This window comes from Rhea americana, unplaced genomic scaffold (assembly GCF_003343005.1).
Source record: "Rhea americana isolate MKP2758 unplaced genomic scaffold, rheAme1 scaffold_106, whole genome shotgun sequence".
Classification (NCBI taxonomy): Eukaryota; Metazoa; Chordata; class Aves; order Rheiformes; family Rheidae; genus Rhea; species Rhea americana.
In genome coordinates this window covers 2,854,217-2,878,793 of record NW_028185106.1, presented here as the reverse complement: position 1 = coordinate 2,878,793, position 24,577 = coordinate 2,854,217, and the positions used below count along the sequence as shown (strand labels likewise).

Genomic DNA, 24,577 nt, shown 5'->3' with positions numbered 1-24,577 from the left:
TTGTGAGAATGAAGGTGTTTTCTAATCCAGAAGGAATTGTTACAGGACCTGCAGTCCTAACCTTATCTAGTTCGTTAGTATCAACATTGACAGAGAAAAAAGTTGTCAGCAGCTATGCAAATTCTAAGTAAAATGATAGGCATAATTCCAAAGCTCTAGATTTAGGTTTTTAAGAGTGATAATATTTTACAGTTACAGGAGAACAACCACCAATTTAGACACATTGCTTTTTGCAGGAGAAGGAGATTTCCTCACTCCACTTCACATTTTCAATGGAAACTGTAAACAACTTCTGCTTATTCAACTAGCTGCTCATAAGATTCTCTTTTTCCCTTTAGAGTACTACATTGTTTGTGCATTTGGTCTATTCATGACAACTTCAAGCTGCTATTTTTTCATCCAAGTTCTAGCATTATTTCTCAAGTGACACATGGTTAGACAAAAATCCTGCAACAAGAATCTTTGTTCTCATTCTGTGATTGTTATTGTCTTGTTTTCTTTTAAGTAGATGTGATAGCCTACTTCAATTTAAAAGTGAAGTTGAAGAGAGTTACAACTCTGAATTTAGTCTCTTCATTTGTTATACAAAGTTTTTAATGAGAGAAAAAGAGCTGCACCAATGTACACTTATAGTTTTCATGGTGCCTTACATATTAATAACCAGTTAATCACAGTCTTTAAAACTTCTTAATAACTACATTACTCATCAACAGTAAGTCTAGTTTATTTCCCTGACTTTTGACACCATATATTCCTGGGAACTTGGATTACCCACTGTATTTCCTTTTATTATATTACTACTACTTCTTATTTTTAAAATTAGAATGAATATAGACAACAAAAACTGYCAGAGAAAACTTTCACTAGGTTTCATGAGGTTGTATTGAAGTATTTTGGTCTACCAAGCAGAAAGCTTTTTTGGAAAGCCATATGCAGTGGATATACCTCACTATCCTCACAGAATATCCTATAAAGTTYAATAAAGATTAAAGCAATAAGGTTGCTACAGAAGTTAAATGGACTCTAGAGAAATAGCTTTAAACACTAATAGCCTTTTCACAGAGTTCTACAGGACTGTATAAGTATTTTGAAAGGGCAACTTGCTACTATATATTTCCCATTCAAGGCAAGAGGATATGGCTTCAATTGAAAAGGTCTAAAGAGCTAGACAAGAGACAACTTGCCAAACTCAGTGCTAAGAGCTACTAAAGACACATATTTGCATGTGCATGTATGCAGGCATGCATGGCTGTATTAATGTACAGCAACATGTTTAATGAGTTTGCCCATGATAATGCCACTATTAGATCTAGACATTTCAATCACATAGCCTTGACTCCACAGCAAATGTCTTCAAGAACAAAATAGCTGGACCAGGACCAGGGATCAGGTCTTCAAGCTCTGACGAAAACTGTATTTTCAAACTGGGCATGTTTCAAAGGTTGTATAGGGACAAGTCCATGACTTTAGTATCTTCATTCGTTTTTTCAATTTACATGTTAGGACAAGAAATTAAATCCATGGGGCTTTTGTGTTTTGCACTGCATAACCTTTATTTTGTGCTATCAGGTTGTTAAATGGARTAAGAAACTCCAGATTTTTAATTTTAATAGAAGCCAAGACCTAAGTGTGTGAGGGATGGTTTGTTGTCACTGTTTTTTTTTCTTACTGTTCTTTCAAACTGCAGTCTCTGTACAGAGCTCAGAGCTGTATGATAAGCAATGAAGGGTTTAAGCTTTTCCCTCCTTGTCCTATGTGCATGCACACACACCCGCAGTCGCAGATTAAGTACTCTAAGTTAAATTAGAATGTATGTTCTGAAACCCAGTAATGCTTTCAGTATCCAAGCAGAATTCTTGGTACTGATAATTAATTCTTCATAAGCTGACTTTCAACTACTGTTAATAGTAAAGATTTACATTGAATATTGTTTCATTTGTAACATTTCTCAGTAAACTCAAATACAGAAAGYGTCTAAACAGAAACATTCAAATTGGCCTCCACCTGCCTTTTAACTGAAGGTATTCAAGGACTGCGGTTCACATGAACACAGAAAAAAATTTTAAACTCACTGAAAAATTAGGCAGTTATTTGTCTGAAATACACAGGCAAATCAGAACAGGAGGGCCTCCATGCCATACTATCAAGTGCCTAAAGAAAGATTATCATCATACTTTAACAGTCACTGTGTCCTGCCTAGGTATTATTGCTGAAATGTACTCACTAGTACATTTTTTTTCACTTGGTTTCTAATACATATGTGACATAGGCATACACTTCTTTCCTTGAGTAGACACTGTAATCAGCTTGCCCAGCTACTTGAAAAAAATATATTATTAATAGATTAATAGCTTTTTAAAAGATGCATTATTTCATATACTACAATTTTCAGACAATAAATCTTAAAGATGTGAGTGAAACTGACACAAAAGAAGATTTATTATCACAAGCTTGCTCTATGACAGATTACCCAGCCAACTGCTAAGACTGCTGTAATAGCATTTTCTTTCCTCGAAATGCATTGAATGAAGCAGTCAAAAGAATAGAAGAAAATGAAAAGAAAGGACTTGGACATTCCATATGCCAGCTGAACAGCTTTCTAATATGGAAAATTGAGATGCATTAGCCTGCTAAAGTTTTTTTTTTTAATTATAGTAGAAAATTAATGTATGCAGGAACACAGAGTCTCAACACAAAATACTTACAATGTCAAACAACTAGTGCATTGCATTTACGCTTTGTAGATGTCTATGACTCAGACTCTTTATAAAAACCTGTCAAAGAATCTAGGCCTTTGTAAAAATTTTTAAGAAAAGTCTTATGTTTTGCAGACATCTGAGAAACATAAAACAGCTCTTTTTTACAATAATAAAGCAGAAACAAAAACAGCAGCATGATTTTAGAGTAATATAAGCTATCATAAAGACATGATAAGTTACCGGATAGCCATTTCGCCCTGGTAGACCCTGGTGGAATGAGATGAAATGGTATGACACACATTAACAACAGAATCGTGACATTTGACAGAACAAACATGCAGAGTACATTACTGACAAATTAAAATTTGCATATTCATCAGTTCTTGATTTGTATCAATATTACAGATGAAGAAATAAGGAACAAGTACTACACAGTGAAGAAATGAGGCTTTGACAATTGGTACTGTACATACATCATTTTAACTTGAATAAACATTCTAATTAAAAAGCTATCTCTCATCCTCATTGAAATTCCTTTTGTTACAAAGAACATTATGCATGTAGGTTAAAGGGCAATAGGTGGTTAAAAGAGGGAAAAAAAAAAGATTTGTTTTTTAGGCAGCATGGTAATAGACAGATAGATTACCACTAGAACATATGTGTCGAAGAAGAAAATTGAGAATGCTGTAACAGATCATTAAAAAACTGAAATCCTCAGGACCATGACAGTTATCACATGTGACACTCAGTAGATACATACAAGGAAAACAAACAGAGTACTTCAGTAGCCTTTGAAAATACAACATATACCCAAGTTCCACACAGTGATATTTGGGATATTCAAATATTTGCTACTATAAACAAAAAGGATTACCACAGTATCCCAGGTGACAACAGTAATCGAGCTTGTAATAGTTGCCCCTGGTCAACTACAACAAGTCTGCATTAAAATAAAAAAGTGAATTAGGTATAGAAATCACAAAATGCCTTGTAGCAACTTAAAGTCTTACCGACTTTCAGCTAGATGAATTCTTCTAAGACAGTTTTGAACACGGGACTTAGAATTCTATACTAGACACTTCTTAAAACTATTCAGTCTTGGGATCTGTTTCATGATTACATTAATACTGTGAGGATGTGAGCATCCAGACAACTTTTTTTTTTTTTTTTAATGGACCTATGCTAAAATGATAGGGAGATGAATTCAAAAAGTAAAGACATCCATAATGAGGCATATAGTGAACTCTTGCTATGTTGTCTTGCCACAGGAAAACCATTGGTATAATGATTTATGGTTGTTCTTTGCGTTTCATAGCAAGACTGCAAAAGAAATTTAGGAAGCCAGTGTTCCTTTCAAATAAAGAGCACTATTATGCATTAAGCCTTGTCTTTCATTTACGGCTTGTTAAATGAGTTTGCCACTATGATCTGCTGAGCACTCGGTCAAAAACTGGGTGAATACAAGAATAAGTCACACAGCAGAAATTCAAAATATGGTTTCACTGTTCTCAAATATGCATGTAGCATAGAATTGATGGATAATCTGGTCTTGAAAATATTGTGGAAATACTATGTCTATTGAAGAAAGAAGCTAAATGTCTTCAAACAGTGTACTGCACACATTGTTTTCATGATCACGTTGTTACACCATATGGAACATATGGCATGACAAATAAAAATACTTGAAATACATGCATGCAATCCTGTACTTTAAATCAGACTTTTGACCTGCCCTGGAAATCTACTGCAAAAACAAAATGAAACAAAGCTCTCCCCCAACCCCAAGATTAGCACAGGATTCTGCCACCTTACTAAGCTGAATATGATTATTTAGTAATTGTTTTACAGAAGCAGTTACTGGTTTCAGTAATAATTATRTTAGAACAAATTGGACAGCATGTACAACTGCAATGCATAAGGAGTCTCTGCTCAAGACTTTGCAATAACTGCAAAGTAAGTTACTGCCTAGTGAAAGGCAGAGTGACTGAATTCGGACCTAAAATAGCATACTTACGCAGTTTTATACAGTAGCAAAATGTCTRTTACTAAGTCATAAACAAAATGAACATAACATACTTACATGGAATTCTGATCCAAACTKCTATCTGGAGCGCTGAATGTAAAGCTTTACAGTTTTAAGGGTTTTTTTTGTTTTGTTTTGTTTTGTTTCCTTAAGGAACATTCTAATTAAATTATTCAGCTGCAGAATAATTAGTAAGAGTTTGTGCTGTGCAAGTATAAATATRAAATTTCCCTCCTGATGATAAAAAAATAAAATCACAATGATAAATTAAAAGGATCAAACATAGATTCTGCCTGATTCTGGAAGATCCAACAATGTATCACTGTACTTACAGGAGGTCCTGTAGGGAGGGAGGGGAAAGGAAGGGACAAGAAGAGAGAGAGAGAGAGAGAGAGAGAGAAAAAAATATGTAAGTTTACCAAGTTATTGAAGAAAGATACATATACAAGAAGCCAAGCATAAGGCTTCAGGATTATAAGTGAGCAACACTTTTAATACACTGTACATATTTTCCCATTCAAGTAGTTTTTGTTTTGGCTGTGCTTTGCAACTTGTAAATATGGCTGAGGCTTAAATGCATGCTCTTACCTTACCAAGCCAAGTTTTGAACTACGGTTATACAATCTTAAGCAAGCTGCTTCTCCATTCATTTCCATGCACTTTCATGCCAGATCAAAAATACTAACCACGGGGGTTACAATTCATTTCGTCAAGCTCCCCACAAAGCACGTGTAATAACATCACACAATTTGGGCACTATAACACAGCTTGCCTGCAGAACTGCAGAAAGCACCCTTGGCATTTAACTTTGGYATCTAATCAAGACATGCTTGCACCCACATCTTCCAGGCTTCCAACTCTGCTCCAAAGGGGAGAGTTCAGTGCCCACCTAACACTACAGAACTTTCTTTTTTATCACCTTCCCTTCTCAAGGMATACTTATAAAGTGCTCCGTATTAAAATGTCACACATTTGCACATTTTTTCAATTATTTAGACTCAAGGACTTTTGTATAGCCATTCTTGKAAACATTATCAAAGGGCCACAAATCAAATCTACTATTTCAGTCTGATTAAATTGAGCAGCTGCAGCTCCCAAATCATTGGCTTTTCATTAGCTTTCATGCTTCTAATTTCTGAATAAAGTGAAGTGCAAAAGAGATATAAAACAGCAGCAGCTGCACATTGAGATTGCTTTTAATATTGACAGTCTTTTGTTTTTAACAATGTAATTTTATTGTTCAGTAACTAAGGTAATTTCTTTATACAGGTAAACATTCTTAAAACACATTTTAAGGTGCAGGACTGTTTTCAAATTAAAGATACCAATTTCCTTTGTTAATAGTTTAATATGTGTTTGAGATTTAAAATGTATCAACAAGCATACTACAAAGTAACTGCCAGGCTCATTTCTAAGACAATCTTCAATCTTAGAACTTCGTTCTGTACCATAGCATTTTTTTCTGCAGCAAATACTAATCCAACATTGAATGGAAACATCAAGGTGATTTATATTGACTTTTGGCGAGGCTTAGCGCTTCAGTTGTGTGATGCAGGAAAAGCAGCAAATAGTTTTTAAGGGCCGAACAAAATGACCACTTACAGAGAGAAGAAACACTAAATAATAGATTTACAAGGATCAAGTTGATTAGAGGTTTCTCCTAATTGGCCGATTAAACAAGAGACAGTCAAGGATATTAGAAATGCTCATTTTCTCCCGCATTACTTCTAGAAAGTTCACCGTTATGAAAGAATCAATCCCACAAAGTAATAAATAGTTTCAATTCCTGTGAATGTCAACAGGAAAAGCTGCCCAGCATCTCACCATGTTGTCTCAAATGAAATTTCGTGTTCCTCATCCATAGTCACCTTGTCTCARCAGTAAACTCCCTGGTACAAGATAATGAACCACTAATGTTTTTCTTAATTCCAGAATAATTTTTATTTTTTTTCTAGCAAACAATAATTTCTCTCATACAGAGCAGTCTAGTTAATGTTAGCGTTTCTCTGAAGAAATGTTAACATTTCTCTGAATGTTAACATTCTTGATGAATTTCTTCCYTTGTAAAATTAAACCAAGTGGCTACTGACTCGCATGGAGTTATTCTGATTTGTGCAAGCACGGGAAAACTTCGAAATGGCTTGACAATTACCAATATTCTTCCAGTGGTCTACAACTATGTGAAGCATTAAGAAGTGCATCTACCAGTTAATGATACTCAGGACTAGGAGCCAGCTGAGAGGCCACCAGGTATATGCCAAGGATCACAAATTTCTACCAGAAAAGTTTCAGAACCCTCTTTCTAGCACACACAAGTAACAAAGATAATAATGAAGGCATGCTGCATATGCACCCTCATAAGAGCATAGAGGTGTCAAATAAAAGTGAATCTTATGAAACTGAAAACTTACCAGTCTCTCCTCTTCTGCCTCGCTTACCTCGTTTCCCTGGAGGACCTATAAAGAAGAGGAGGGTGGGTTGTATTTTTTTTTCTTGAGATTTAGATTAACATTTACATTTAGATATAAGGGCATTAAACAGATGCATGACATGAGTGATGTTCATGGCTCAGCAAGTGTATGAAACAGGAAGAATAAGGACCAGAGGCTCTGGCTGAGCAGGTGTAAGAAGTTACTGGAATAAGACTAAGAGTAGGCTCTCAGGAAAAAGAGCTGGAAGAACTTTGAGAGGTCATCCAGCTCATCTCCCTTTCTCAAGGCAAAACCAGACACACCTAAATTGTTCCTGCAACTTCCACAGCCATTATTTTCTAGTGCTTCACTGTTCTGACAAGAACATTTTTCTTTATTTCTAACCTGCTGCACTGTAGCTGATTAATTTTTATGCTAGTCACCACAAACCCCAGAGAAGAAGTTACGGCCTTCCTTTTCATAAAAAAAGTCTATATTCTTCAGAATTACTGCACTACTTCTTCAGTGTCCTCAAATCTAATACATCACTGGGCATTAAACTTCAATCAGTTATTCCTAAATTAAGTCAAATCATTATAGCATTTATTTAGAAAATACTGAAAAAGCATCCAGTCTCTAGCTGAAAATATCAAGAGACGGAAAAAACATCACTTGGCTTCCCCTTCCCCTCCAACACTAAGCAACACTTTAAACGCTGTTAGCACTCTATGGCTAATATGCTTTGCTCCCGCTTATAGCTGTTTGCCTTAACACGACAGATTGGCTTCTGTTGCACCTTTTGCTAAGGAATCCTTTATTGCCATGGGCTTCTCTCCAGAGATATTGATATGCTATAGTTAAAGCCTTCTAAGACACGTAAAGAAAAAACTAAATCATTTTTGTCCCTCATTTCTGCATCCCTCTCCAACTTTCAACATCCTTTCTAAACTGTATGTTTTTCCTCTCTTCCTGATGAGCTCATCAGATTGTTCCTGAAAATACAAGGAAAGTACACTTTTACTGTACACTGTGCAGCCAGGAAGAGAGGTGACAGCTGTAACAGTGAGCCAGAGTGCTGAAACGCTGCTGATCTGAAGGGAGACCCACAGGCAGGATTCTCAAAGCTGCTGAACAAAGTGCATTGGGCAGAGTTTCCTACAGCAGTGAAGCATGCCCAGGTACAAGGACTTCTGCTGTGGCTAAAACACACCGCAAAAGAAATTTGGTACACGCATGTTCTTGTACAAATACACACTGTAAGCAACTGTCAGCTAGTTTAAACACCTGTGTAACTGTGTGAATCATCCGAACCATCATCCCACGTCTCATTTCACACATGCCGAATCTTTTCCCCCAAATACATGATGCAAACTAATCTGTCTGAGATGCTGAAYAGAAACTTTGATGATACAATTGCAATATAATAGCATTATTTCAGCAGGGAAATAACAGGGTAATTTATATTTCAAAAATACAGGAGCAGTTCTTACCTTAAAAGTGGAGACCTTTACTCCTACCTTAACATTATAAACCTCACTAAAATCCTTCTTTCTCGTTCAATTTTAATGACATGCAGTGATGGCGTAACGCAACAAAAGTTTAAAACAACATCATCATGCAAAGCAGGAACAACACTGGATATCCATCAACAACATACCAACAAGACAAGAATATTTTGCTATTATGAGCTGCCAAGAGGAAAAAATGCCACTCTCTTGTAAAGTACCTTGCAACTTTATCCTGACACACTTCAGTCACTGCAAGAAATACCTAYAAAAACTTCTTACACGTGGAACGATTTGCTACAGCATGTTGCAAGCTTTTATACATACTTTTTTTTTTTCAACTAACATTAAAAACTGTTAGAGTTCCCATGCATCCATATACTTGTGCAGTAGCTGGTGGGGCTTTCCCCCTGGCTGTCCCCAAACTCACAAAAACAGGCACGCAGCAGTTCGGTTTGACCACAAACAAGGATGTGCAGGAGAAAGTTAAAAGGTTCTTTACAAGATAATGATCGTTTTTTCTCCCATTTTCCAACACATATCAACAAAATATTCTCATCCTGTTTTGTAAAATATTGTTTCCTAAACTTTAACAGCGTTACGTGTGTGTGTATGTGTATACACTCACTTATCCACACGTCTACTACAAAGTCTTCCACTGAAATTCCTGTTGTCTAAAAGGCATTTTAGCCACTACTACAAAACTTCTATTAGTAACCACTAGCTGTGAATTTTAGGAAGGAAGGTATCTCATCCAGCAAGCCACATTTCCACYGAGCATTAAACTGCCAATTTAGTAGCTGGGTACAATGATGGCAAAGGGGCTCAAGTCCAGCTCTTTCTCCTGACATCAAGCGTTGATCCCTCTTAAGCTGCTATTCTGAGGCTAGGAGATGCAAATGTGTGTAAGTGTTAATGGCCAGCTAAATGCTTATTGTTTTTATACTTCCAAAGTCACCACACCACTGGAATTAAGAGAATTGCTCTGGATTTATGCCAGCATAAATGAAATCATACCACAAGCCTAACCTTTGGGTCTTCAGACCAGCAGTACTTAGCTGCTACTGAGTGGCATGAAGCACTTCTCCCTCTCTCATTAAAAGCTTTCCTGAAGTCTATCCTGCTCCAATCTCCATCTAGGCAGYGGCCTTTATAAACCTTTTAGAAATTGCAAAGTGAGAGGCGTATCTTGCAAACCTCTACTGGGATTGGGGAGCATCTGAGGAAATAATTCATATGTACTTATCTAAAACATTTAACCAATAAGAAACAATGCACTTGTAAGCTTTTTTTCACAGAGCATTTAAGTTCACAGAAACACATATTTAAGGTCATCACTTTAGGAAGTACTTAAGCATGAGCTTTCACGTTTTCCTGAATACATTGCTTTCTCTAAATCTTGACTGCTAACATTAGCTGTTGTTCCAAGAGTTTCCAGTTAACAAAAGCTTATATGTTTTGCTATAAATATTAATTACCCTCTATCTTTACTACTTTTAAAATTTTTGTTTTGTTTTAAATTTTGCATTAATTGGAGGGTTTGATGGAGAGTCATTTGGGGAAGGAACAGTGAATAAAAGCTATACTAGGCAAAATGTCATCTTACAACAGGATCGCAGATTTTTACCACTTGTGTAAGACATACAGCATCTAAAATACATACTTTTTAATTTAGACACCAAGAAACTAATGCACCACTGCTATTCTGTATCTATAAATGTAATTCTGAAAACAGAAAAAAGAAAAGACTTTAAGGATTCAAAAATACATAAACAATCATTTATCTAAATCTGTTTCCTCAGTCACTAAATGTTAGCTGCTGCAAAAGTTTTGGTTATCTTATCTATCGATACAGAACTGGTACCAAACAAAAAAAAAAAATTTGAACTTCAGCTAGGCAATCACTTTAAACTTGGTATTTTTACTCAAATATAAGCAGTAGAAAGCAGTAAGTCACTACCAGGTCTCTTACAAGCAAGTCCCCTCCCCAYTCAGAATTAATCAAATTAAACCTAAAAACTCTGCTAATAATTCATCCTCTATGCACACAGAGGTCAGCAACTGATCTCCTATTTTTATACTGCTAAATAGGAGGCATTTTTTTAATGGAGGAAAGCAGAACATTACTGTAGTTGCTCCACCATACACCTTGCCATCTATCAAAAAAGTCACATAGCTTAAGGGGTAGGAGCCGACATGCCAATTTAACCCTGGAGAAYGATTCAGCTATGCACTCAAGCTGGCTGTAAGACTGCCTCAAGCAGCTACAACGGTACAAGGCAACTTGAACAGATGAAAGCATCTAGCTTAATTTGTTTATATTTACTATGTGTCCAGCATAGTAGTTAAGAGCATCATGACTCTTAATTTTAAATCCATGCATGTTTTTCAGATCAGATACAACAAATGGAAATAAATAGATTTTTAAAATCTATTACTGCATTTTTCCTATACTTGGGTTTGAATCATGAGGAAAGGGTCTTAGATAAACCAACATATAATTAATTTATTAAAGATATAGAAAAGTTAAAATGATGTATGTTGTTCACACATTGGACAGTGAAGGCAGGAATTCTCTTCAGTTCAGTTCTCCATGCACTTCCTAAAAATGGATGTTCCAAAAGCATGACTTTTGCCCTTGCACCAAAGGAAGTGACTGACCTATCAGAAGCTTAGAACAAAAATAATGCTTCTAGATACATTTTTAGTTATAGAAGAAATAATATAGATTGCAATGATGCACATTTATGAGACATTGGAAAAACTGAGGTCAGGTTTTTAACTGGTGTAAATCAGTAATGTAGATTGAGTTACAATGCTTTATACCAGCTACAGATCTTGAAAACATAAGGACAAATAACATGCAATGTGCCTTCATCAAGCTTTGGCTTCCTGACTTTTTCTTGACCTTCTGCAGAATATTCCTATGGTGTCAAGGAGACATATTCAATGCTTAAACAGCCTAAATTAGGAGAAGTCATACCATATCAGGCAAGTTTTTCCAAAATAAAAAATCCACTTCTTCTTCAGAGCCACAGGTGGTACAAGTACAAAGATTGCTATATCAGCAACAGCTGTATTATTTCTTTTATTGATTTATTTAAAGCAAGTAACTTATACTTCCACAGCAGCAGACAGAATGAAAAAGCAAACAAGCAAGCAAGCAAACAGAAGGAATATTCGGTGCTTGAGATCTATAGTTCTATCTGCACCTGCCAGGCATGTCAAAATGCTTTGCCATTYGGTCATCTAGAAAACCACACGTGTCCTAATTTTGGAAGGAAGTACGGTGTAAAACCCCTACGCTAAACCAGTATGCCAATCAAAGAGTAACAAAAGAAGTTCAAAACCCTGCTCCCTGTTTTACACAGGGACTTTGCTCACACATCACTTGACCTACACACCTATCTTCTGTTAAAGGCAATGAACGCTCCATGTGTATATGGAAAGAAAAATATTCAGCTGACTGTTTCAAAGGACATCACCTATTCCATACTTGTATTTTCCAGTAACGTAAAAATTTACCTGTCGTAAGTCAGAAAAGGGGACCGGATCAACAGCATTTTCAGAGTAAATCCCGAGCAACTTTGAAGTTAATAGAATTACTTCAGGAGCATTAGGCATAAAACTATGCCAAACTTGCTGAAATCATGCAATTAAAGTACCTAGAAGTTAGCTGAAATCAACCAACCTAACTACCCAACTGTCTTTTCTGACTAGACTGTTACGCTGGTAAAATAACTGCTGCTTTTGCATTTCAAGCTCCATCACCCTATTAGCTAGTCATTCAGCTCTCTCCGTTTCACTTCTGGAGCCCAACGTAGCTGCCATCATTTAATTCCATTTCATGTTGCTCCCTGTTAGACAAACTCAGGACTGACTTGCAGGATTGTACTGACTGGAGCCAACCCCGCACGGCTCACGTGCAGTGAATGGCTTCCCAGGAAACCAATGCATTTTTGCTCTGCAGCCATAGGAGCAAGAGAGCCAAGTGATACTGTAGGCCAGAGACACGGGTAGGCAGCAGGCAGAGTGACAGCTGCTGAGCGCAAAACCTTCGCCTGTGAAATGTGCATGCCATAAGCACAACGGCGACTCTAATTAATGCCACATGATTAACTACCCTGTTGTGCTACCCTCCTCCTACTGAAATGGTCACTAAGCACAGCAAACAGCACTGAAACGTCCAAAGAAGCTGAGATCTCATCCAATGAATTTTTGGCAACATGTAATTTGACAGAGAGATTCACCGTCCTTTTTCATAGCATTGCCATCAATTCCATCCYAGGTAGGGAAGAATGCAAATACTACATGGATCTATTCCAACCTCCTTCACTGACATTTTTCCTCTTCTCTCTTTTCTCAGCTTTTTTAGCTCATGTAACACTTGGACTCTTCTTTCCTCCTACTCTGCATACTCATCCCACCTGCTGTGTCAGTCTTCTGCTTTGTACCTCAGTCTGTCTGAGACAGCCTGTTTGAATTTCCTACCTCATAAAATTATCTATCTCCCTTCAAGCCTCAGCTGGATAAATAACATTCATTGTTTCACACACACTACATCTCTTTTTTGGCTCACCATGAAACATCATTGCATTGCAGGGCTTGGATATGTGTCAGAGGCCATTACGCAACTTGGCTGAGGAAATGCCAAAATCAGTCTATCTGATCCACAGCAGAGAAATCTGACCTGTCTAGGCCAGATTTTATTTATTTATTTATTTTTACCACTTCTGYACATACCTAAAGCCATCTGATTAGAGGCATCTAGTCCAGCGTCATGTGGCTAGTACCAGATACTATTGAGGGAGTTGAATGAATCATGTGATTATCACCTGCTAGACAGCCAGAACTGTGCATACACATATATGTACTCCTTAATTTTCTCTTATGGTTAAACATGCTTGAAGCATAAAAGGTAATATCCCTTCCAAAAATTCTGTTGTCATGCAGTATTATCCTTCTGAATTAATTTTGTAGTCATACTAATATCTTACCCTTCTTTCCTCTAACCTTGTAAAATTTTTGCCCTAAGAAATGGTGTGTGACAATAGGCTTCACAATGTAAATAAATACTTCAAGAAGTATTTGTTTCCTTTTATCAATGTTAAGTTCACTGTCTTGTAAAAATCACAGATGTCTCCTTGCACTCTGTCATGAGACTAGGAAAGATACTCCCTTCTCACTTTCTTGAATCTATTCTGGCATTTAATACGCTTTTATGATGCTCTCCCACTTGTCCTCTTTTGAAAGTAAACATACCACATTTTATCAATCTCTTCATCTGAATTTTCTTCATATTATTAATCATTATCACTACCTTTTCCTAAGCTTTCTCTGACTCTGCATTGCAGTAAGTCTTTTAGCATGATAAAGCTGGAAAACCTCATGCTTTGTCCAAAGTCCTGAACTGTTCCTGCAACATAACTCCTTACAGGAGGAGAACTAATTCACCTCCAGCAGAGGAATTCTACTCCAAAAGTCAGCACCTTGTGATGAACAGACTAACATTGCCTTTCCTGCAGAGCCTGGCAAGAAGCATCTCAGCCCATGGGTTCCTAAAGCACATTTCCAAGAGCAGGTTGTCTTCTGAAGAACTGCCTGTATGCACAACTTAATTTTATAATTTCTAAGTTTATGAAACTTAATGTCATAACTTCTCTAAAGACAGTTCACTTCAAACCTGCAAATTTCACTCTGATTCATCCTGCCTTCTAACACAGTCTCAAAATGAAATAAAAGGCAAAAATTTCTTAAGCAAGACTTGATATCATCAACTATGAAGCACAAGAAAAGCCTTGAGAGGCAAAACGCACACAAAATTCAATTAGTGGCTAGAGTTAACCACTAGACTCCTTTCTAATTGTCCGTCTAACCTGGAAGTCCAAAGATACTTTCCTACTGTAAGAGCTGCAGTAGCGGGTTCACAGCAGTCCTGTCTTTTGAGCATTACCCTACATATTGTGCAACTTCCATTTCCACCTCCCTCCACTTTCACTCCTCACAAATACAGATTTCTGTAACAAATATAGATCATTCGGTTGGTCTGTTCAGATCCAGGCACTTGGTGTGTTTAACGTCAGATTTTCCCTCCCCAGCTCACAGCCACCTAGGCAGGCTGAAGCTGCCTGAGAACTTTGGGAATGCTACCAGTGGTGCTCCCTGGGACTAGAGGTTTGCATGCTTAAAAGATATTTCCCCTTCTAGTTGCTCTGCTGGCTATCAGCTCCCAGCCCAAACTGGAGAGTTACATTAACCGCTACATAAAACATCAGTCACATGCATATTCATGGCACACTCTAAGGTCTGCACCTGCTTTCTACAGAGACTATACATGACCTTATTAACACACGATAGTTGCTCTGCCTGCGAGTCTTCCATTAGCCCAGTTTGCTTTTTTTCACCCGTTTGTTTTTCACTGCTGTCATTTGAATGTTCTATACAACAGTGACCTATACCATACACACTGCTCCAGCAAAAATGGCAGTAATTTAACTAACAGACCCCTACTTCTGATTACTAATCACACTTCATCTTATGTATACCAATATCCTGGTCATGTCCTTTGCCAGAGCTGTAGTTTTAGGAGTGCCTTCACCAACCTATTCATACATAAAATGCAAACCTTTACTGAATTACAGGAGTATTGTGCAAGCACTACAGTCACAGATTTAATCATATTGATATTTTCTCTCTTTCCTCCCTTTAGAAGGGGAAGAACTAAGATGGGGGACATTGCTGCTCACCTGACCTTATTCTGGGAAGGCATTCATTGGTAAAATGCAGAACAAATAGGTTCTTGAACTCTAATTTTTTCACAACTTACTTGACTAGAATTTAAGTGTTGCAGCAGAACATTTGTAATTGATCATATTTAAAATACCGTCAAAGACCAAGATTCACGTTTATAAGACAACCAAAGAAATGATTCACCTAAGATAATAGCTTTTGTTTCCAGCTGGCACTGGCTGGAATTATGATCTATCTTGCACAGGCAATTTGACTGAAATAGTTCCCACTAGTAGCCTGGGCTAGAACAGTTAGCTAGGTCTTACACACTAAACTTTAGTGGTGAGGCCGCTAAACTATTTTAATGAACATATAACACTCCATGCACACATGGTCATCTTCACAAACACAGAAATAGCTGCTATCACCTGGCTGACAAATATTGCTGAGGGACAGCTGAAGTATGCAGGGGTAGCTATTCAATACTAGCAAGGCATTAAAGTCTTCTCGTCATTTCAACTTGCCATTCCATTGTATTATTATCACACCATACTAATAGTTGGCCTTCTGATACAAAAACCCTTTACTACATAGAGGGAAAACCATCCAAACTTCATTTAACTCGTTCAAATACTAGCACTGATGAAATAAGAAAAAAAAGTATCAAAATTACATTCTTCTTCTTTGGCCTCAGTAGAATTTACATGTCCTTTAGGGACAGATTTTGACACTTTCTGAGGACAAGCAAACACACAGGATGTTTGAGTAACTATGCAATACAATTGTGGTTGTATAAACTCAGCAAGCAAAGGCTTCAGAATTAAGAGCTCTTAAAAACTAAATATTGCATCTGTCTTTAGGAAGTCACTTCATATTTCATTTCAAAGTTTTGCCATCAAGAAAATGGCAAACAACAGTAACATAACAACAGTGGAAAACAGAGCTTCTTTCTTGAAWGTAGTGCTTTGGACAAGCAAAATCTTAAGTAGAGAGTGTGTCCTGGTCCCCAGGAACGAGTCAGCCTTTCTCTAGTATCTACATAGTAGCACAGTTTATGGAACAGGACAGAAGAGGACTATAACATTTCAGGTAATGCTGCTGAGAAGTAAGGATTTCAGCATCAGTCACTGCACTCCTACAGCCAGAGACCTAACTGGCAGGTCCTCTTCTTTGCAGAATGCACAATACATAACACCATCCTAAGAAAAATGTTTTTTTTTTTTTTTTTTCAAATGTTACTTGTGACCAATTATACTCAATCTTAGTGATTTTTCTTTTAAGCATATGGTCTTGTACGCACAGAGGAGACTTTGGTCATTACTTCCTCTGAGGGTTCCCTGCATTTCATCAATCTAATTTTTCATTTCTTTATCCTTTCTCCTTGCTGGCTGTGTGGCTCTCAGCTCACAGGCCCGTTATAACAGCAGCTAGGTACATCAGCTAGAGAAAAGTCCTGTTCAGGCACCCACATACCTATTACACAGCCCCCTTATGTGGTCTGAGGAGATGTTACACAGACTGCTGGTTTTGCACTGGAGCAGTCAGTATGGTTTACCTTACTGTGAACATGGCAGTGTTGAGCATATGAAAATGATGATTTTTCAAAGGCTTATTACTTCGGGAAATTGGAGTGTCTTTTTTTTTTTTTTTCCATGCATGGCAATAGCAGAAGGTCATAACCCTGATAAAAATAGCAGCCAAGGTTAAATTTCAATCTTTCATTCCAAATTATGGCTACAGGAGGATTTATTAACAAAGAACCAGCAAAGCCAAGATGTACTTCCTTTAATTTTCCGTCTTAAACAGCTGCCCCTGTTTTAAAAGGGAACACCAACAGGCTGCTGCTAAATTTTGGCAAAGAAAAAAAGAAAAGGAGAGAGAGAAGAAGAAGAAGAAAAGAAAAAAAAGAGGGAAAAAAGCAACTGAAAGCCAAGTCTCACAATGGCAAGGGAGAGGCAATGCCAATAACGGTATGCCACCTACCGTCTTCCGTACAGCAGAGAACGAAGAGGTAAGAGCTACTGGCTATTCTCCTTTTCCCTACCATGGTAGTCTTTAGAACTACCCTATTTCATTACTTCAGTGCTGGAGTACCTACAAACTGTTCTCATGCTGCCGTGCTGAATGGCTACCGTGAGACCAGCAAGAAGAAAGTCAAATAATTCCCAACACTGACCACAGGCTGAAATGCTGTTTTCACGAACAGCAGCAAAAGTAGAAGTACCTAAGGATCAATGATGTCATGGGGTCAGATTACTCTAAGTGCTCATCATAGGTTGGGAGTTTTGCTACAATCTTTAATGAATATGTCTTCAGACTAATATAAATGTTCTTAAAATTAGTCTAAGTTATTTTTAAAATACCTGTTATTTAAAGTATCACTCTGAAGCCAAAGTATGACACTTCATTCCATTTTTCCATGGTTCTGCTACCATAAATATGAAAATAGAGTCGTTTCTAGAAAAGTGTACCACCTTTTAAAATAAATTTAAACCACCTTTTTTTTTTTTTTTTTTTTTTTTTTGTCTGAGAGTGCTAGCAATATTGACCCAGATTTCATTGAGAGGATATAAAGTTTATCATTTTATGTACTGTGGATCTGATATTAAAGTTGCTGCTATATTACAAAAGTGCAAAATATATTTCAATCTGCATTTGAAATGAATGTTATAAAAGGAAATGGTTCACCAAAAATACTTGGTTACAAGTTGTAGCTGAGCTTAAAACACATTTAAGTGACTATGATCCACTTCATAGTGGAGTTTCAGTGTCTCTTAAGTYTGTAGTGGTCTAACTTAACTAATTTACAAGCTAATAAATTTTGCTGCATTTGCTAGCCTTTCTTGTCATGTCAAAAGCAAGTCTAAAATCCAAAATATTGATGCAAACAAGTACAATTCCTACCATGCAGTTTTTCACATCAACTTAATTTTACTCTAAAAATTTTCTCCTGCAATGGCAGTGAGGTTCATAACTCTCAAAAACCAAATTCACAGTTTATTCTAGATACTCTATAAAATCATCTCATTTTCTGAYTGTCGATTCATGTACAAAAAGAGAAAACTAACAAACCGAACACATATGCTTTAAAATACTTTGCCTGCATTAACACAGGAGGAACACAACTGTGAAAGCTCAAAACAATAATCTCTAGATTTTTAAAGATATCAAACAACATCAACAACATATTCAGTTAAAGCACTGAAACACAAGTGAAATAAACATTTAATATCCTAAACTATCTCCATTTACATTGCAGAGTCCAGGTGTCTCCTCTTACTACAGATTTGATCTGCATGCTTAACTTCTAAGCCGTGATTGACACAACTTTCTTGATTATGATGACAGATTAAAGTGTTCATTGAATTTAGAGGTTTTTTATTTCAGTTATGACAGTAGTGCACTGGGAGACAATGAAATACAATACTATGGGATTAAAGACAGCACATAACTAGTCAGGCACATTGGTACTGCAATAGTCTCAGTCTAACATCACCCATTTAAACATAAAACCCTACCCTGAGCAGAACATATTCCTTTCAAAGTCTTACTCACGTGCCTCCTCTCATTTCTAACATAACAAATATATCATTTGATGAAGAGCCTAGTGACAGCTGCAGAAATTAGTTCTAATTACAAAAAATAATCAGTGGCTTTGAAAGGTTCAGTACGTTTCTCCTGCATAACATTACCAAAGCTGCAACACAACTGCTCATTACAAGCACAAGTAAATAGATAAAAGCAGTGCCAGGACTGTCCTACGTGCAAAAACTTTCTTCTGGATAATTAGAAACATGTCTCCTCAAAATGTTTGATTCATATGCAAAAAGGGAAAACAAACAGACTAGACACATATGCTTTAAAATATATTGCCTGGATTAACAAAGGAGAGACAAAACTGCAAAAGCACAAAATAATAAAAAGGAAGTGATTTATTCTTTTTGGTTCACCTCTTACAGCTGCCTGTGTACTTCTGCAATGATACTGACTGTGGACTCCTACGGAGATGATATATCCCACYGGGCAGATAGCAGTAAAATGTTTTTATTACCCCGGGCTACATTCTGCTTCTTAGTCTCAACTATTTCAACAATAAAACTTGTCTGAAAAAAGTATGGCAAAATCTAATCTTCAAAGTACAAGATGTCTTCAATATAGCCCATGTTCTAAACAGTCTCATGAGTCTTCCCTCATGAAATCTAGCAGCGTGTCTTAGTCCCAGCTAAAGCAACTAGGACTTGGATTATTCTAACTAAAAATGCCTCTTCCATAAATTAAGACAACATCTGAATAAAGTTGCAATAGTTTAGGCTTAGAATAAGATTAAAGAATTAAAGGATGACAGTTTACTATATTATTATAGTGACTTGCCTCATTTGCTTCATATGTTTCCAGTTATTTTCAAAGTGTTTAAAAAATTCTAATAAAAATGTAAAGCTTAGTACATGCCCCATGCTTAGGGAGCTTGCAAAAAGCAGCTCAAGAGAATGGATGCTCTCAGCTGCTTCTCTGTGACCAGCTGTATCTTCAGTAGATTGGAAACCATCCAGTGCTGTAACATTGTCAGCCAACTGTAACCCCATGTTGAACTTGAAAGAACTTAATCCACTCTATTATTGCCTTTTCACAGGTGGAACCTGTGCCCTTTTCTTTTACCAAGGTCTTTCTCGTGACATAATAAAGACTCCCAAAACCTAATGACTGTTCCTATTGTTTTATATAGATCATTCTTTACCCTTACAAAGACAATGGACTAGCAGTACAAATAAGTAACAAAAATCCACCTTTAGCAAAGCACATGGAGTTTATCAATCCTCTTAGACAGCCAGACACACAAATATACAGTCAGAGGCAAGTACACACACAGAAGAGCTTTCTGCTTAAAGGCAAATCCAGAGGGCCTTATCAGCTTTGACTGAGGCAGATCTTCCCCTGAAGCTACAGGACTTTTACTTGGGCAAGAGCTGAATAAAAAGCAAGCACCTTGAGATTTCTCACAGTCTCAGAGAGAAAAAAAAAAATCTAATAGACATTCTTCCTAATATATTAGAATGCTCACTGTCCTCTAACATATACCAATTTACACATGCCTGCACGTAAATAAGATTTAAAGGTTACACCCCAAAAGGTATGCAAACATGAGACAAATGCATTTTTCAGAGAGAGTTAAGTAAACTACATTACTGATATTGCTTGAGCTGCAAACTTTATTTTCAGTATTTTCAGAAAGCAAAATAAAGATCTCAGCAATGTTTTTGCATATCTACCTACTCAGCCACAAGCAAAGAGTCAAAGCTAGACTGGTATATAAATCACTAAAATTAATCAGATTTCCTAAGATAACAGCATAGTTTTCTAACTGTGTCCAAGCATAAGAGTGAACACAGATGTAAAGCCAGCTAAGAAATTCATCTGACTGTGAACTGGGCAACCTGCTTTGGACTCGCATCTACAAAATGCAAATGTAGCTTAATCATAATTAAAAGCACAATCAATATTTAGACTATATAGGTAAGTGGCACTAGCATTGCAAGTGTAACGACACTAATGGGGAAGAGGCTTGAAAACACTGAAACAGCAACTCTTTGGTCTTTATCCCACAGGCCAAACTGCAAGGAACTTTGCATGTTCACTATCTGATGAGCTCTGAAGGAATGTGTCTGATGAGTTACTGAAGAGCTTGCCCTGAGCATCACGTCAGGAGCTGAACACACTGCAGTGCTGTTCTTTACAAAGTGCTTGAGCAAGAATTATAGTATTAACCTGATCATACACAACATATTCAAYATGTCACAAATGGAATAAACCACATTTTACAAACACCTTTCACTTGTTGTGAAGCTGGACTTAAGAATGCCTCAGTAGAGTGGGAGGTTGCAAAGCACTAGGCTGCACCATCCTGTGCTTACATATCCTGACTACAGATTTTACAGGAAGTTAAACACTACTATGTGTTGCAGTTTACTAGAGGCAGGAAAAAGTTATATTCATAATATAATGGGAAGTTATAGTCGTAATCCCCATCAAGGTTAAGCTTTAATAAAAATGTCTTCTTTTAAGGCTTAATTTAAACTTCAAGGAKTCAACTTCAAAAAATTAGAGGGTTAAATTAAGACTAAAAAGTCTGATCATTCTTCTCCYACCAGTGTTACAACACTGTCCTAGCCAGGGCCACTGTTGAAACTGCCCAGTGTTCTTCTGTGCTCTTCAGGAAAAGAATTATGTGCATGCAGAGCCCTCGGGGCAGGGTGGGACTCGATAGCTTTACTTAGGTACCAAACTCAGTGATATGAACTCATACGTTCCTGAACAAAATACTAACTTAGCAACAGTGTTTGGAACAAGTTAGAGTTTGCATATAAACCTACTTGGCAAGCCAGACATCAGGGTATTGGAATAATTTCTCTTGGATGTAATAAGGCATAGACAAGCTCCTCAGTGTCAATAATGAACAAGCATGCTAAAATCTGGCAATATTCCATAGATGATAATACAAGGTCATAATCATCTGCTAACCACCAAAGACAAAACRTCACTTCTGAATTAAGACAACAATACCAGCCCTAATTAAAGGGATACTAATGCAATCAGCAAAAGCCTATCCAAATCTAGAAGACACTGCAAAAYCACCTGTTTACTGTGGTATTCCAAATACAGCCAAAAATGAGACAGTGCTACTGTGCACGTGCATACATACAAACACACACAGAGAGAAAAGAAAGCTTTAGCAGACCTARGAAAGGTAGCCCAATTCTATAGATCACATAATGCAAACTCTGAACCTCTTTTAGATCCTCAGATGTTACACACACAACAGACTGTGGAGCAAATATTAAGAAAGCAAATATTACAAAGTTTAGCAGTTTCACTACAACATACTAAGAATTTTTGAGAAGAAAAGGATTTTTATTATTTGCAACACCTCACTGATGTACTACTTCAGCTGCTTCCTTTTCATAGCCTTTAATGCTATTGCTGTTAATTTGTTCAGTAGATTTCCTGTTCTCATCACTTACAACAATCGAAGAAAAAGGTTGTTCATTCACATATAGAACAATCAGTAAATGCAGCTAGTACTCTATAACCAAACAATGATTTTTTATTATTCATGCATTCACAAAAATGCTACTGTTTTCCTTCTTCCAAGGTAAAACTAGATATAAACTAGATATAATTTTTCTTCTAAAAATAAAAAGCAAAGACAAAAGCCAGAAAGAGGTGGTGGTGGTTGGTTCAGAATGTCTCTCTTTGAGATTGATAAACTTGGTACTCTCCTTGGCCTTGCCTAATGCCTCTCTAAAATGATCTACAGGCAAGATACACTCTTCACTGAGCCTCAACTTTCCAATTCTGAAACAAGAATAAGGTAATGCAAATATAGGCCTATATATGAGCCATTCAGGAATATCTAAACCCCTCCAGTCTACCCAATAAAAGCTTTTTCCAGTGAGATTCACAGAATATATGCCACTCTTCCCTCCTCTTCCCATTTCTTCCTACAGTGCAAGGCATGAACTTCCTAACACCATATAACAAATATATATTTAGTACACAGGCTACAATAACTTCCTCTGTAAAGCACTTGAGATCTATGGATGAAAAAAAATCTAAGAGCCAGTTATTCTTCACAGAAGCATTATTATTACTGTCATTAGTATGCTGTCCATGTTAAATAATACTAAATTAACATTCCAGGGTAAATATAACTTTCACCACTCAACATGTAACAAAGTCACGTAAGCCAAAAACGTACATCCTGGTTAAACTCAAGAAGATATAGTCACAATGTATTCATAACAGATAGTTGTCTCATTCGTCACTGTCATGGATTAGAAAGGTCTTTGACAGGTTTTACAGCAAAAACTTTCGAATTCTTCTAAATAGTTTTGCTACAGATGTTATGGTCAGAACGTCAGTTAATTCTTCCTCATAAGCCTAATTAGGAAGTATTGACCTAGAAGCTTTTATGATGAAGTATATAAACATACGTAATGTCTGTAAACATCTGAGGAAGCACAGCACACGGTGAAACTATTTGAGATCAGATTACTACAGAACCAGCTTGAATATGAAAAGCAGATTGCTAGCACCGGTGAAATTGCAGGTGCTTGCCACTATAGCACTTTTGGCAATTTTAATGTACTTATAATCTCTTGTTAATACAGATTTTCTACAGAAAGAGCAGCAAGTGATTAATGAAATTATCTTCCAAAGACTTCTGAATTTCACAAACCATTCTAAGACTTTGTTTAATGCAGTCTCATAGTTCTCTGAGATAGTGGATCTATCATTATGGTAAATCCATCATACAGAAAACAGAAAGAAGTACTTAATTATCAATGGTACCCAAGTTATTTGGCCAGCATGCCACGTAGAATCCGTAAAATAAAGAAAAACAAAAACAAACAAACAAAACCTCTGAGTTTTGAAAACTTCAGTCACAACTATAAAAGCATCCTTACCCCTTTTCATTCTCCAGTAAGGAATTCTGCATCATATATATAGGATAGGATAGAAAATACTATATGGGAATCAGAAATACTTGTTTATTACAGCAAAGGCATAAGTATTTGTCTGTTCCTCTCTCTTCCTGTTATCTGAATGGTCTTCACAGCCTCCAACATCCAGCACCAATTGCCAATACTCAGAATTTCAGTGCCTCAGTTTTCTAAACTATATTATTCTTGCTAGCTATCCCATGTAGCAGCACCTTCTAGATATTTCTTTGCTTTCCATGCCTGAAGGTGCCTATGTATATCCAGATACAGTCTTCACCGCTAAGGGCAGCCCTCAAGAATCCCAGAGCCTGTAGGCAAGGCAGAAAGTCTGAAGGAGGGAAGACTTTCCTTTGGTTGAGGAGGATAGGATTAGAGACCTYCTGGGCAAGCCTGACATCCACAAATCCATGGGCCCAGATGGGATGCACCCATGGGTACTGAGGGAGCTGGTGGATGTTGTTGCCAGGCCACTCTCCATCATCTTGGAAAAGCMATGGAGAACTGGAGAGGTGCCCGAGGACTGGAAGAAAGCCAGTGTCACTCCAGTCTTCAAAAAGGGCAAGAGGGGGAGGACTCAGGCAATTATAGGCCGGTCAGCCTCACCTCCATCCCTGGTGAGGCGATGGAACAGCTCATTCTGGACGCCATCTCCAGGCATATGGAAGAGAAGAAGGTGATCAGGAGTAGCCAGCATGGATTCACCAAGGGGAAA

General features: G+C 37.1%; 1 protein-coding gene across 1 annotated transcript in view; it reads right to left on the bottom strand.

The window, feature by feature from the left end:
* The window catches only part of COL25A1 (collagen type XXV alpha 1 chain), a 308,714-nt gene that overhangs the window by 144,173 nt on the left and 139,964 nt on the right, over positions 1-24,577 (bottom strand). Inside the window, exons 3-5 of the mRNA XM_085309395.1 lie at positions 7,134-7,178; positions 5,055-5,062; positions 2,940-2,966 (exon numbers count right to left, since the gene is read on the bottom strand). Coding sequence (XP_085165521.1) covers positions 2,940-2,966; positions 5,055-5,062; positions 7,134-7,178 — 80 coding nt within the window. The remainder of the gene's footprint in view (positions 1-2,939; positions 2,967-5,054; positions 5,063-7,133; positions 7,179-24,577) is intronic.